Below are 16,395 nucleotides of genomic sequence, written 5' to 3' on the forward strand. Positions count from 1 at the left end.
TACAAACGTAAGCGCATGCGTCGGAGGTTGGTGTCCCGGCCAGGAAAGCACACAGTGGCTACAGCTGCGGGCAATAATCGCATTAAAAAAATCCGACATTCTGCTTGTGCCCAGGTTGATCATTTCGAGCAACTTGGATACAATCAGCCTGCCCATATAGGATTCAAGTCTTGGCCAGCCCCTGCTGAATTTGGCCGAGATTCCAGCCGTCTATGACCGGCTTAACATCCACTCCTCCTAAGAGCCAGCCAACTGCTTGAATCAGTACTGAGGCAGGGTGCTGCGATGTTTTCTGGAACCCCTTGCCTACTCCCCCTACCAGCCATGATCTGTCTGTGTTGCATAGAGAAGCAAAATGAGGTATGTAATAGAAACAAAAGGAAAAAAAATTAAACTTTTTTTTTTTTTTTGGATAATACCCGCCCACAAAGAAAAAATGTAAACAAAAAAAAAATGCACAAAACCTGCTTTTTTTTTTTTTTTTTTTTTCTTGATTTTATTTTGATTTTACTTTTTTTTGTTTTTCTGTTGTAAAAATGTAAAATGTAAAAAAAAAAAAAAATGCACAAAACCTGCTTTTTTTTTTTTTCTCAATTTTATTTTGATTTTACTTTTTTGGTTTGTTTTTTGTTGTAAAATGTTAAAAAAAAAAAAAAATGCACAAAACCTGCTTTTTTTTTCTCAATTTTATTTTGATTTTAATTTTTTGGTTTGTTTTTTGTTGTAAAATGTTAAAAAAAAAAAAAAAAATGCACAAAACCTGCTTTTTATTTTTTCTCTACAAAAAAGTAAAATCAAAATAAATGGAGAAAAAAAAAGCAGGTTTTGTGCATATATTTTTTTTTTGTTTTTTTTTTTTTGTTTTTTTTGTTTTTATACATTTTACAACAAAAAAAAACAAAAAAAAGTAAAATAAAAATCGAGAGAAAAAAAGCAGGTTTTGTGCATTTGTTTTTGTTTGTTTTTTGTTGTAAAATGTAAAAAAAAAAAAAAAAAAAAAAAAGTAAGATCAAAATAAAACGATAATAAATAAAAATTTTTTTTTTTTTTTTTGGTGTGGAAAGGCAGAAAATCTGGCGGATTTTCCAGACTGTCCTAGTTTTAGAAGTGTCCTTCAATATGTCTGAATTTTGGGCTTTTATTTGTTGCGGAAGGTATGTCGCACGGCGGGCCGCTCCTGGTCATGCATGGCGCTGTGAGGATGCTTCCCGCGGAGAGCTTTTTGTGAATCCCTCGGAGATCACCAGCGAGTGGCAGGAGGTCTGGAGTTCATGGAGCGGCAGCCCACACACACACACAATAGATTCCTGATGACAATGCCGCAGCTTGTTTACCACAAGCTACACAATACAGACAGCGGCCTCACCTCCACACAACTCCCAGCCCTTTGATGTGTATGGGGGGGGGGGGGGCTCAGACTGTACGGTTCTCTATGCGGAGAACACCTCGTCCCTGCATTTTTTACTCCAGGAGTATATAAGGCGTTTGGAATTGGTAGAGAATTGCTTAAATAATGCATTACAATGTAACTAAACCCATTAGATTTAGCTAAGTCTCTTGTGCACGTCACTGGATCGAGAGGGGGCTCAGGTAAGTATTAGGGCGGCTTCTGCAACAAACGGTTGTTTTTATCTTAATGTATAGAATGTATTAAAATAAAAAAAATAAAAAAATTCTGCCTTTACAACCCCACTTTAAAATCGAACAAAACTTTGAAGTCCCTTTTTTAAAATGACGTTCGTTAGGTTATCAAATGTTGCAACTTAAAGGAGTTGTAAAGGCAGAAGGTTTTTTTTTTTTTTATTCTATGCATTAAGATAAAAAACCTTCCGTGTGTAGCAGCCTCCCCCCTAATTACCTACCTGAGCCCCATCTCTCTCCAGCGATGTTCCATGATCCCCTCAGCCTTCCAGGACACTCCTCCTGATTGGCTGAGACAGAGCAGCGGCACCATTGGCTCCCGTGGCTGTCAATCATAGTTACATAGTTGGTGAGGTTGAAAAAAGACACAAGTCCATCAAGTCCAACCTATGTGTGTGATTATGTGTCAGTATTGCATTGTATATCCCTGTATGTTGTGGTCGTTCAGGTGATTATCTAATAGTTTCTTGAAGCTATCAATGCTCCCCGCTGAGACCACCGCCTGTGGAAGGGAATTCCACATCCTTGCCGCTCTTACAGTAAAGAACCCTCTACGTAGTTTAAGGTTAAACCTCTTTTCTTCCAATCTTAATGAGCGGCCACGAGTCTTGTTAAACTCCCTTCCGCAGAAAAATTTTATCCCTATTTTGGGGTCACCAGTACGGTACAGGCAGTCCCCGAGTTACGAACGGGTTAGGGACTGCCGGTTTGTTCCCAAGTCGGATATGTTCGTAAGTCGGAAGCGCGTGAGCAGAACGGCAGAGACGTCGTTTTCTGATGTTCTGTCAAGTAGCCGCGCAGACGTCGTTTTCCGAGGTGCCCGCCGTCAAAGTGGCCGCACATGCGCAGAACGTCACGCCGCCTCCCGTTCATAAGTAGGAGTCGTTCGCAAGTCAGAGGTTTGTAACTCGGGGACTGCCTGTATTTGTATATTGAAATCATATCCCCTCTGAAGCGTCTCTTCTCCAGAGAGAATAAGTTCAGTGCTCACAACCTTTCCTCATAAATAATATCCTCCAGACCCTTTATTAGCTTTGTTGCCCTTCTTTGTACTCACTCCATTTCCAGTACATCCTTCCTGAGGACTGGTGCCCAGAACTGGACAGCATACTCTAGGTGCGGGCGGACCAGAGTCTTGTAGATCGGGAGAATTATCATTTTATCTCTGGAGTTGATCCCCTTTTTAATGCATGCCAATATTCTGTTTGCTTTGTTAGCAGCAGCTTGGCATTGCATGCCATTGCTGAGCCTATCATCTACTAGTACCTCCAGGTCCTTTTCCATCCTAGATTCAAAGTCAGTCAGCCAATCATGGCAGAGGGGGAGGGGCACCATGTCTGAATGGATACACGGAGCTCTGACTCGACTTGGTTGCCCCCTGTAGCAAGCTGCTGGCTGAGGGGGCACTAAAAAGGAGGGAGGGGCCAGGAGCAGCAAAGAGGGACCCAAGAAGAGGAGGATCCGGGCTGCTCTGTGCAAAACCAACTGCACAGAGGAGGTGAGTATAACATGTTTGTAAAGGCTTTTCTTTTTTTTTTTTTTTTTTTTTTTTTAATCACTTTAACAATTACACCGGCCATGCTATATACAATGCACATTTTGGAAGTTTCTATTAGATTTTGAGCATAAAATGAGTAGAATTACTGGTCTTCACTCATGATGAGCTCGGGTGTGTTTGGATTAGGATCCCAGTCCACTTGAGGGAGCCCGACTGGAAGCCATCACCTATAAAGGCCAATCAACTGCTGCCAGGACACTTCCTGCCCCACAGCCGCACGTGTACAAGAGGCGTGTCTACGTGTGACTTTTGGGGTGGGCAACGCAGGTGATTGGCCCGCACGTGTACAAGAGGCATGTCTACGTGTGACTTTTGGGGTGGGCAACGCAGGTGATTGGCCCGTACAGGTGACCGCTTTCTAAGGCAGGCCATAGATGGTGCAGATTTCTTTCCTGGGATCACGGGGTGCAGGAAAGAAATTTGCATGATTTCCCCATCAACACAGACAGTGCTGACAGGGGTATCCCTCCTGCTGAGCAATTGCCTGCTCCTGACGGGGGTGGGGCGAAGCCACCTCCACCGAGAGAAGACGGTGATTAACGCTAGTGGCTAATCACAAGTGAATCCGGCAGGCTGGTTGTACTCAAGCTGATCAGTCAACTTTCAGCCTGCCCACACGCGGCTCCAATCTCGGCTGGTTCAGCAGGAACTGGCCGAGACTCGAAACGTCTATGGCCGGTGTTTTGCCGAAAAACTCCAACTCGCCAAAATCTCCAACCACGTCACTTCCGGTTACTCTCCAGCAGCAATAATTAAAGATTTGGACGAGTTGGATGTTTTCACAGAACACCGACAGCGTATGCACTATGGTACACGATGAGCTGGCTGTTTTGACAGAACACGGGGTAAGAAGGAAAAAAGTTGTTGCCGCCTTGGAGGTGGCCATGTTGGTTACTAGCAGGCGGACTAACCATGTCCACTCATTATATGGTGTAGCGTAGTGTATATGCTGCTGGTGTACTGTGAAAATAGCCAAGTTGTCCAAATCTCCAATTATTGCTGCTGGAGAGTCACCGGAAGTGACGTGGTTGGAGATTTTGGCGAATCTGAGTTTTCAGCAGAACACCACCCATTGACGGATCGAATCTCGCCCAGTTCCTGCTGATGGGCTCTCACAGTGGTTATGACTAAGGCCTTATAGGCTGAAACGCGTCAACTGACTTCATCTGTGTTTTGTTCACTGTGGCTATTCAATAAAATGAAGAAATTTTAAGAGCAACAACCGGACTGGGGATCATTTTTTCTACACTCACAAGGGAGAGGTTCAGATCCTAGTGTGAACATGCCTAAGCTCCTCACTGGCCTTCAGCAGTTTGTCATCTGTACTTTCACATGTTCTCCATCAACATCAATTCAAACCAAAGATAATTTAGATTTCTATTCTGCACACCCTTTGGAAATCTGAAACGGTTTCCTATTAAGGTGGTAGAAAACTCTCTATTTAAACTTGTACCTACAGGTGTGCTTTATTGTAACCTTACCTGCAGGTACAACTGATATCTGTATGTGCACCGTTTAGGAGATAGTCGCACCAGCAGTAGCTGTTGATGCCACCAACGCATGAGCAGTGGCCTTCTGCATGTTCCATGGAATGCAGAACGCCCCGCGGGGTTGGTCACTCCCACGCACATAAAAGCTGCTGCACAAACCTGGAAGGAAAACTGGGTGACGATGGAATCCGCAGGCAGAGGTGATGGAGCACCGTTGGAGAGCTTTGCTTGAAAGGCAAGTCTGACGTAATGTGCCTAGTGTTCACCTGCAGGGGGCCCTTTTTAGAAAAAATAAATTCCACAGTTTACTACAGTCAGCTTGGAAGTTCCACTGTCTCCATTTGTCCTGATGACTCGGGAGTCCTTTATCACCGGGAGAGAAAGTGACGGGAAATCGGAATTGTGGTGGGAGGTCTTGGACGCGTGTTTCGGTGACCACTATGTAGAAGAGATTTCCTCTAAAATTAAATGTTTCCTGGGGAAATAACCGCTCCCTAATCTATCAACGAAAAACAATAGTTTGCTCTATAAATATACGTTAACCACCTCATTGCCAGCATGTGCACACCCCTTCCTGCCCTGTCCATTTTTCAGTTTTCATTGCTGTGATACTGTGAATAACAATTACTCGGTCACGAGACACTGTGCCCAAATCAATATTCTATCCTTTTTATCTATAAAAAAAAATAGTGCTTTCTTTGAGTGATATTTAACTACATAAAAAAACTAATAACTATACAAAAAAAAGTAGGTAAAGGAATGAAAAGCTGTTCAGTTAAGTTGCTGAAGTTGTACAAAAAGGGAGATTTACTAAAACTGGTGTACACAGAATCTGGTGCAGCTATGCATAGTAACCAATCAGCTTCTAAATTTAGCTTGTTTAATTAGGCTTTGACAATAAGTGCCGGTTCACACAGGGGGGCGGCTTTGAAGTTGTCCAACTCTGAAGCCGCCCCATACAGCACGACTTCAGCGCAGCTTGCAAAACGACTTCTGTATAGAAGTCAATGCAAGCCGCTCCAAAGTCACCCCAAAGTAGTACAGGAACCTTTTTTCTAAGTCGGAGCGACTTGAGTTGCTCCTATTAGAACGGTACCATTGCAATGCATGGAGCGCAACTTGCGACTCGCCCCTGTGTTACCCGGCACTTGGGGCGGGGGTCCGCTTTACCGTCATTTTAGCTGCGCTTTTCGGCTGCTAGCGTGGTGCTTTTAAACCCCCCTGCTAGCAGCTGAAAAAAGGGTTGCGGTGCTTTTCAGGCACTTCGCAAGCGCTGCCCATTCATTTCAATAGGCAGGGGCGGTGTGGGAGCGGTGTATACACCGCTCCCACACCGGCCCAAAGATGCTGCTTGCAGGACTTTTTTTCCCATCCTGCAAGCACACCGCCCCATTGTGAAAGCACTCAGGCTTTCACACTGGTGAGACATGAGAGGCGCTTTACAGGCGTGATTTTTATTGGCCCTTTTGATTTTTTTACTGTATTTTGCATCAGCTGTCTAATGACAGCTTGATCACCGGCAACGTGAGCGCACTAGTCACGCATTTGTTTTGAAAATGTATTCATTTATTTTTATTGTTTTTAACTATACAAGTACATTCTTTGTAAAATGTATTGCAAGAAAAACAATTCCCAGAGCACTATGGGTTATCCAAAAAGACAGGACAACCGTAGCTATCTCCTTGGAGACACTGTCTCATTAAAAGAGAAGTATGGACAAAACTTTTCCTGTGACTTAATCAGCTGATGGGGCAGGGCCACTTCAGGCTCTGGACAGATCCCAATGATATTGTCAGGATCCACCCAGTTCACTGATTGCTAAAGCGAGCTTCGTCTGCCCACTCACCAGCCCAGCACTCCAGTAAACACTGGAGGAGCAGAGCTGAGAGAGCCAGTGACTGACAGTCACTGCTTTCCATTTTTTGAGCAGACCAAGAAATGAAGGATCAGCGGTCATGTGATTGCTCAGTTCTTGGTCTTAGAGACATGGGGCAGTTGCAGCATCACACCAATGCCACAGCATGGAGGTGAATTTTTATTTTTTTTCATATGTCCATACTTCTCCTTTAAAACCTCAGAGATGGGAGGGGGAGTCACTGCTCATTCACGTGTGTATGTAAATGTCCCCTTGAGCTATTGAGCTCTGGAAACATCAGGGGTTTAACTACTTCCTGCTGGTAGGACATCATATGATGTCCTTAGGTTGAAGTGGAGATATCTGGATGATGCATGCAGCTACAGGAATCGTGCAGATCTCTATCTTTTCATCCGGTGATTCCCTCTAACGTAAAAGCCATCCTAGCAGCTGATTAGCTGCTGGATGGCTTTTACAGGCAGCGGAAGGGGAGGCAACACCTGCCGCCCATCGGCGGCTCTCCTGCATGATTGGAGAGCCAGAGATCTGATCTGGGGGCGGCGCTGGGTTAACACAGAGCTAGGTGCAGACTGGATGGTCTCCAGCCATCTCTATGATCTTGGGAGGCCGGAAACAAAATCATGACGTCACTTCTGGCTCTGGCAGATGTAACAGCTGCCATTTTTTTGGAAAGCAGAGATCAATGGTGGTTTTTTTTTTTTTATCTCATTCTTTCCAGGGTAGAGAAAAGATTTGGAGTCTTATAGACCCCAGATGTCTCCATAAAGAGGACCAGTCATGCCTTATTTCTACCACAAGGGATGTTTACATTTCTTAGGAATAAAAGTTAAAAACTAAAGGGACAGTGTACAAAAAAACAAAAGTGTGTGTGTGTATGTATATGTATATGTGTGTGTATATATATATATATATATATATATATATATATAATGTGTGTGTGCGCCCGCACGCAGAAGTGAACTTATACGTAGGTCATGCCCCCATATGTAAACGGTCTTCGCACCACACATGTGTGCTATCACCGCGAATGTTGCAACGAGAGTAATAGTTCTAGCCCTAGATCTCTTCTGTAGCTCTAAACAGGTAGCCTGTAAAAATTATTAAAGCGTCACCTATGGAGATTTTTATCTCCATAGGCACCATTCCATGAGCGTGCGCAATTTTAAAACCTGACATGTTGGGTATCTATTTACTCGACGTAACATCATCTTTTTATTATTTACCAAAAAATTGGGTTATATTGCTTTTTTTTTTTTTTTTGCATTAAAATTCGTTAAAGTGTGTTTTTCCCCAAAAATAGTGTATGAAAAATCGCTGCGCAAATACCGCGTGACATAAAAAATAATGCCATCTTTTTATTCCCTAGGGTCTCTTTATAAAATAGAATAAATATATATATCAGAGCTGCATGATTAATTGTTAAGAATAGAAAATCGCGAACTTTTTTGATCTTCAAAACAGCATGTGATCATCTAACAAGTGCAGAGAGTTCTCACAGCTGGAACAAAAAAAAAAATCCAGGCAGCCTGCCAAGTTTTATTACAACACATGAGTAAGTAGAAACAAAGTATCTTTTCGTTCTTTTATCAAAGGAAACCAAGTGTAGATGAGGGGTGTTTAACCATTTAAAAACCAAACCTTTTCTGACATTTGTTGCTTACAAGTAAAAAATCATTATTTTCTGCTAGATAATTACTTGGAGCACCCAAACATGATAGATATATCTCTCTCTCTATAGATATCGATCGATATATATATTTTTTTTTAAAGCAGAGACTCTAGAGAATAAAATGGTGGTTGTTGCAATATTTTATGTCACCATATTTGCACAGCGGTTTTTCAAATGCAATTTTTTTTGAAAAAACACACTCTAGTTTTTTTTTTTTTTTTTTTTTATGAATTAAACAGTAAAGTTAGCACAATTTTTTTTAGTATAATGTGAAAGAAGTTGTTACACTGAGAGAATCGTGATCTTTATTCTAAGCAAAAAAAAAAAAATAGTGATTCTCATTTTAGCCAGAATCGTGCAGCTCTATTCTTAATTAAATATAAAATATAATTTGGGGATTATGAGTAATTTTCTAGCAAAAAAAAAAATACAAATTTTTCCATGTAGGATAGAAATATCAGTTGGTCTGGGTGGGAAGTGGTTATAGGGGTGCTTATCTCAGTGGTTTTACAAAGCATCACACAGAGAACACTTGATGCATGTTGTTGTAATGTATGATACTGTAATGCAATCCTTTGAATGGACTCAAACTTTGTCTTGAGATAATCTGATATTTATAACGTGTATCATGCCTGTGTGAGTTGTAGCACCTGTGTCAGGTTTGTGGGCCAAGTTGTGCGCTGTTCTTTATGTGTGAGCGCCCTTATCTACTCGGCGATCACAGATCCTCTTCCGTTGTGGTTCTGGCAGGGTTCCCCCATCTGTGACTCCAGTGAGATAAACATTGCAAAACAGCCTGCGGTGCAGAAGGATGACCAATGCCTCTTCAGGTCACACCGCGTCTCCACAGGACCTTTATGTATTGCTCACACTCCTGGGGCTTGTAAAAAGTTTTTTTTCCTTTTATACGGGAGGAAATGTTTTCTCAGCAATGTATTTTCTAACTGCATCTTAGAGCCAGCAGATGTGTCTGGAATGCATTGTGATTTGAATTTATATTTACATTAGTTAATACATGCCGTATTTAAAGGAGAGCTCCAGGAATGTTCCTTTTAAAAGGACAGCTGGAGGTTGGTGTGTAAAGCCCAAATGATGAGTGCATCATATTATTACTAATTGAAGAAAAGGGGGGAAAAATAAAAATGTATATAAATAAACATATATCCAAAAGTATTGGGACGCCTGCCTTTACACGCACATGAACTTTAATGACATTCCCGATCTTAGCCCGTAGGGTTCAATATTGAGTTGGCCCACCCTTTGCAGCTATAACAGCTTCCACTCTTCTGGGAAGGTTGTCCACAAGGTTTAGGAGTGTGTCTATGGGAATGTTGGACCATTCTTCCAGAAGCGCATTTGTGAGGTCAGGCACTGGATGAGAAGAATTCATCCCAAAGGTGTTTTATCGGGTTGAGGTCAGGACTCTGCAGGCCAGTCAAGTTCCTCCACCCCAAACTCTTTCATCCATTTATTTTATGGACCTTGCTTTGTGCACTGGTCCAAATCATTTGGTGGAGGGAGGATTATGGTGTGGGGTTGTATTTCAGGGGTTGAGCTTGGCCCCCTTGGCTCCAATGAAGGGAACTCTTAAGGCGTCGGCATACGAAGACATTTTGGACAATTTCATGCTTCCAACTTTATGGAAACAGTTTGAGGATGGTCCCTTCCTGTTCCAACATAACTGCGCACCAGTGCACACAACGCTCTGAGCTTGTTTAGCTGTCAAATTGCAAACTTTTTTCAGAAACTCTGGTACGTGACAGAATAAGGAGAGGTAGGGCTTTAATGTTGACTTGAACAAAGGTTAAGGTCCTATGTTCAGGCTGGGCTTGAGCTTCAGGGGTCTCCACAGAGATACAGGGATTGACTGGAAGACCAATTGTACCATTCAATACAATTTTCCAGCACGCATACATGCTAGTTTGCACAAAAAAAAAAAAAAAAAAAAAAAAAAAAAGAAAAAGCCCCAAATGGAATTGTCACAATTTAAGTTAAAAGTAGAGGTTTTAGTTGCACACATTTGCAAGTGTGTGTGTGTGTGTGTGTTTACATAAGCCACAATGCCTTGTCAAGGTTCCTCTGTAAAGTGGGATCCTAACTCTTTGAGAGTCTCCAAGTTGGAGCATATATAGCAATGGATGGAAAGGTATGCCTAAGGGAGGAAAAAAATAATTAAAAACTAGACCGGGCACCTATAAATGCAAGTAATATCCAATGAGCAATAAACCATTGTGGAAAATTTAAAAGTCCATAGAAAACAGCCCAAGTAAGGTGCTCAGTGCAAATGAGTACATCCAAAGGTGATACAAATTACACCCAAGAAAGTCGTTTTCTTCCTCTTTTCCCAGCAGAAGAACACCACACTCATGGGAAATATATGACCTCTTTTTTCTCAAAAAAGTTTTAAACTCACATATGGTATCCCAAACGGGTGCTCCTGCATACAACTGTTAGGTTCTCGCTCAGCTAGTAGTATCATGTACACGTGGACAACTGGATGCCACCATGTACTTAATAGTGCTCCGGTGGCTTTAAGAGACTCTGTACCTCACTCGCAAAGGGAAAAGGTAAAGAAGCCTCTCATAGTGTATATGTATCTTGTGAGCTGCTATGTGGTTTTTTTTTTTTTTTTTTTTTGCTTTAATAAATAGCCATTAGCACTCTAACACACTCCCATTCATGTGTACCAATACCAATCACTATAATGGTACAGCGCTATTCCTCCATAGGGTCTTGTATACAATTGTAAACACATTCAGCTGCCATTATGCTCTTGCTGGGCTTCTAATGTGTCCTGGTGCCTTTAATAAGGAATAGACTTGTGAACGTTGACGATGTCAGACGTTGCTGACGAAACGTGTTGGGCGAGACTTCTGGAACATATCATTTCTGGTCTTTAAAGCGCAGGTGGAGCACAAACAAGCGCTTTACGTTTTGATTTCCATGCTCATACATGCCTGAGTATATTGACATTGATGTGTATTTTATATATTTTTTTAATGAAACTTGATATTGCTACACTATCAGAGGTTTTGTGTACAATTGTGAACGCTCTAAAATACTCAAAAATTTGGGTATTATTTTTTGAGATTTTTTTTAGAGTATTTTAGAGCGTTCGCAATTGTATACAAAACCTCTGATAGTGTAGTAATATCAAGTTTTATTAAAAAATATATAAAATACACATCAATGTCTATATACTCAGGCATGTATGAGCAAGGAAATCGAAACTGAAAGCGCTCGTTTGTGCTCCACCTGCGTTTTAAAGACGGGAAATGATGTGTCCCAGAAGTCTCGCCCAACGTGTTTTGTCAGGAACGTCTGACATCAAGGGTAACAAGCCCATTCCTTATTAAATGCACAGGGACACGTTAGAAGCCCAGCAAGAGCATAATGGCAGCTGAATGCATCCCCATGAATGTATCGTCATGCTGAATCCAGTGGGCAAGCTAGACAACAATGGAACTGCCTCAATCTTTATAACTAGCTTTTTGAAGTAAGGTGCACATGGAAGGGCAAGGCCCCCCTGGGTAGCCTGTAGTTCTGACTCTTATATTTGAGAGTCTCCATATTGGAGCATACAAAGCAATATATATTGCTACCATGTAGACCAGTTCAGGATCACTTTAAATGCTGCCGTTTTTTGTGCTTTCAATCTCCATTAGCCAGGCCTGCCAAGTACATGTACATTTATTACCGGTTATAAAATAAAATGCAAATCAAGGAAAAAGAAATAATTCTGTGCTTTCTGCCACCATTTAAGGGAGTGAAAAGTAAGTGAAAGAAGCCAGGTCTTAATGTTAATGATAGGTGCGTTTTAAATCAATACTGTGCTTTTTACTTTGATTGGAGGAGTACTGAACATTTGTACTTTGTTCTAGCACTGGGTAGAACCTTTCATCTTTTTTTCCTGTTTCAATAAAAAAAAAAAGTTATCAATCTTGTTCATATTGCCTTTTCAGTTTCTAATAGTGATTGATAGGGGCTTTTCAGTAGAACCCCTTCACAAAACTGTAGATTAGGTAAAAAAATTATATATATTTTAATGGAAATATCATTTTTCCCTTCTGGATACTTTACAAGGTGGCAGATATTGTATAATCTTCTCCAATAAGTCATGTTGATAGAACTCCACATCTTCTAATGAATTTTAATTTTCTTTCAGCAGAAAATGAGAGCGCCGGCTGCGTATTACTGCACACATCACGAAAGGTGAGCACTGCCCTTACTTTCATGTTGACTGAGGGTCTTTTTTTTTTTTTTTTTTTTTTTTTTTTCCTGAAGTCCACGGTGAGTAAAAACATTTGTCATTGGCTTTTATCCGTAAAGCAAGAAAACTAGGTGGAAGAGCAATGCATCGTTAAAGGGGCAGACTAGTTCAAATTGATTGGATCTCACTAGGTTGAATCCTTCGTCATCCTCTATCAGGTCATGTAGTATTTTTTTTTTTTTTTACCATTTGGTTTTTAAGGATAGAGTCACACTTCTTTTCGGGTAGTATGATCAAAGTGTGAGGGAATTTAATATTCATGCCAGTGGTAGGTGTAGATTTTGAATACACCGCACTACATGGAGGTGTAATTGAAACCTTATATAAACATGTCAGAGATCATCTTAAACCTCTTCCTCCAGGTGTTGCTAGGGGTTCTTTGAGTATTGAGCAATTTCCACTTTTTCTGTTAAGTAACTAGTGACAATGATCTTCCCGGCTTTCTGTAAGAGAGGTAGTTTCTCTTCCCACCAATGTAACGGACATTCTTACTACTGATCACCAGTGTAATGGAGGTCCTTATCCACTAACCATTAGTGTAATAGGAAACTGACCACCAATCTAAGGGGGTTTTCTCTACAGCTCACAAATGTATCCTAGATCTTAACTAATCAAGGACTGGTAAGGAGCACTACAGTGACCACCACTGTAAGGGGCATTCTTCTTGATGAGCACCAATGTTAGGAGCATTCTTTTCACCGATCACCAATCTAAGGGGCATGCTCACTGACTACTGGTGTAATTTGGGACCTTTCTACTGAGCACCAACCTAAGAGGACCCTTCTCCCCAGGTCACCAGTGTAACCTAGCTCTTCACTAACCACCAGGGTAAAGGGCATTCTTCCCACTGATCTTCATTGTAAGCACCATTCTTCCCACTGATCACCAATGTAAGGGACATTTTTCCATACTGACCACCAGTGTAATGAGGACCTTCTCTACTGACCACCATTGTGATGGTGACCTTTCTACTGACCAATCTAAGGGGGACCTTTCTCAATGAATCACCACTGTGACCTAGCTCTTCACTAACCACCAATGTGAGGAGCAGTCTTCCACTGATCACCAATGTAAGGGGCATTTTTCTCTACTGACCACCAGTGTAATGGGGACCTTCTCTACTGACCACCAGTGTAATGGGGACCTTCTCTACTGACCACCAGTGTAATGGGGACCTTCTCTACTGACCACCAGTGTAATGGGGATCTTTCTACTGACCACCAAACTAAGAGGACCCCTCTCCCTGGGTCACCAATGTAAACCTAGCTCTTCACTAACTACCAGGGTAAAGGGGCATTCTTCACTCTCATCTTTTAATGTAAGCACCATTCTACCCACTGATCACCAGTGTAAGGGGCATTCTTCTCGCTGACTACTGGTGTAATTGGGGATCTTTCTACTGGGCACCAACCTAAGAGGACCCTTCTTCCCGGGTCACCAATGTAACCTAGCTCTTTACTAACCACCAGTGTAAAGGGCATTCTTCCCACTGATCTTTAATGTAAGCACTATTCTTCCCACTGGTCACCAATGTAAGGGACATTTTTCCATACTGACTACCAGTGTAATGGGGACCTTCTCTACTGACCACCAGTGTAATGGGGACCTTCTCTTCTGACCACCAGTGTAATGGGGATCTTTCTACTGATCACCAACCTAAGAGGACCCCTCTCCCTGGGTCAACAATGTAAACCTAGCTCTTCACTAACCACAAGGGTAAAGGGGCATTCTTCACATTGACCTTCAATATAAGGATCATTCTTCCCACTGACCACCATTGCGATGGGGACCTTTCTACTAATCAATCTAAGGGGGGCCTTTCTCAATAAATGACCAATGTGACCTAGCTCTTCCCTAACCACCAGGGTAAGGGGCACTACACTGATCACCAATGTAAGGAGCAGTCTTCTCTACTGACCACCAGGTGTAATCGGGACCTTTTCTACTGACCACCAGTCAGTGTAATGGGGACCTTCTCTGCTGACCACCAATGTGAGGGAGCAGTAACCTTTTGATGATCTGTATTTCTTTTGTGGCCATTATTTTAAGTACATCACGTTCATTTTTTTTTTTATTTCTATATTCACAATTTACAGTTCCCGCTCACCTCATGTGATCTATAGAAATAATAATCTTTAGCAGGGGTTCCCTGAGTTCTAAAGGTTATTTCAAAGGTAGAAAAAGGCTGCCTTTAAAGTGTAGGTCCAATCAAAACTTTTTTTTTTTTGTTTGTTTTGGATGAGAATGATCAGAACACCTGTAATGTGTTTACCGCTATGTAGGTCTCCTTTTTTAAAAGATTTCTCTTCACTTACTGTCACAATGGTTTTACCAGTCAGGAAGTAAGTAAAAATCTGTAATGGGGACACGGACAGAAATAAAAATCTGACACGGGTTCTAGTCTTCCTCTATTCTACGAAAAAAAAATAGCATTTTATTTCTGCCTATATTGCTTTTGTAGAGTTTCCACACTTTGTTCTCTGTAGTAAAGATAAACCCAGAATGAACAGGCTGTATGTAATCTCATCCTAGAGCAGCTCCCTGTTCCCCTTTCCCTACAGACTGCTTTTATCGTACAAATTCCTTACCAACAACTATGCAGTGTAGTGGCCTGTTTGATTGGATGCACCTGATCAGGATGGGCTTTCCCATTCCATTATTTTGTTAAATCCGGTATGAGATCTGTTCAATCAGATTGTTACATGTATGGGCAAGCTTTGAACACATTTGTCCCATAGGTGTGGGCTTTGCTTAGTTAAAGGTTTGGGCTCTGTGGTCACTTGTCATTGTCACCCAGCAGATCATCGATGGTTTTTCATTGGATGTCTATTATGATTGGTATTGTTAGTGCTCTGTAGTCATTGTGTTCTCTAGACATGACCTTCCCGATTTCAGCTAAATTTTTCAACCCATTTCAGTACCACAACCCAGACTCCGCAACAGAGCCTTCGGCTTTTTTAAGAGCCCATTCACACCTAAGCATTTTGTAGCTTGAAGCCTCAAGCTACAAAACGCTTGAAGGGGAAAAAAATCCATTATTCTCTATGGAGATGGTTCACATCTCCACTCCACGTCGCCTGAAGCTCAAACAAGTTCTGGACCCTTTTTTGCCGCGCGAATCGGGCAGATTTGGGCGTTTTTGGAGCAGGAAGCAGATTAACAAAATCTTAACAACATAGCAACAAATGATGAAAACAGATGCTCATTTTTCCTATTGGCTAATAAAAAAAATGCCAAAGCTCACAAACGCAGGACAACGCTGCATGGAAACACGCAAATATGCCAGAAAAAACGCACGACAAAACGCTGGAAGAAACGCTCAAACACGCTATGCTCAGGTGTGAATGCAGCCTTATTCTTATATAAATACTTGTCATTGTTACTAGATGCCTCTTCCCGTGGATTGACTGCTATTTAAATTGCAACGATCACTTAAAGTGTGCCTGTCACATACAAACAAAAACGTATTAAAAGGCACTGCTCCCCTCTCCCAGCAGTGACTCAGCAGCTTTCTAATGTGAATACAGAGCAGGTGCTCTAGGAGGGGGTAGCAGAGTGACCCTACTTGGATGACTTCAGTGCTTCTGCTTGGAAGTTTAAACATGAATTGGTCCCCAATGCCTTCAGATACAGAGATCAATGAGGTTGAAAGTTCATTTACTGCTTGTTAACGTGTATCTAAAGCCAAATAGAAAACTAATTTAATGCAGCTTACCGAACCTTCGATGTGAGGGTTGCAATCATTTTCACTTTTAGCAAGCACAGAATATTCCTGTTGGTCCTGCCAGAAATGCATTGACCTAGCCACTTCCTATGAGCTTAAAGGGGTATCTCCAGCTTTACACTATGTCTTTATAAAAAAAAAAAAAACACATACCGGTGTGTGTGAGT

The 16,395-nt window shown here is 41.7% G+C and overlaps 1 protein-coding gene across 5 annotated transcripts in view; it reads left to right on the plus strand.

The window, feature by feature from the left end:
* The window catches only part of SLC4A11 (solute carrier family 4 member 11), a 229,399-nt gene that overhangs the window by 104,124 nt on the left and 108,880 nt on the right, over positions 1–16,395 (plus strand). For 3 of the 5 annotated variants that reach the window (XM_073611028.1, XM_073611030.1, XM_073611033.1), the window contains exon 4: positions 12,400–12,446. In XM_073611028.1, the coding sequence (XP_073467129.1) occupies positions 12,400–12,446 (47 nt within the window). The remainder of the gene's footprint in view (positions 1–12,399; positions 12,447–16,395) is intronic. The other 2 variants (XM_073611029.1, XM_073611031.1) reach the window with 1 other exon arrangement.

Source organism: Aquarana catesbeiana, linkage group LG01, assembly GCF_042186555.1.
Source record: "Aquarana catesbeiana isolate 2022-GZ linkage group LG01, ASM4218655v1, whole genome shotgun sequence".
NCBI lineage: Eukaryota > Metazoa > Chordata > Amphibia > Anura > Ranidae > Aquarana > Aquarana catesbeiana.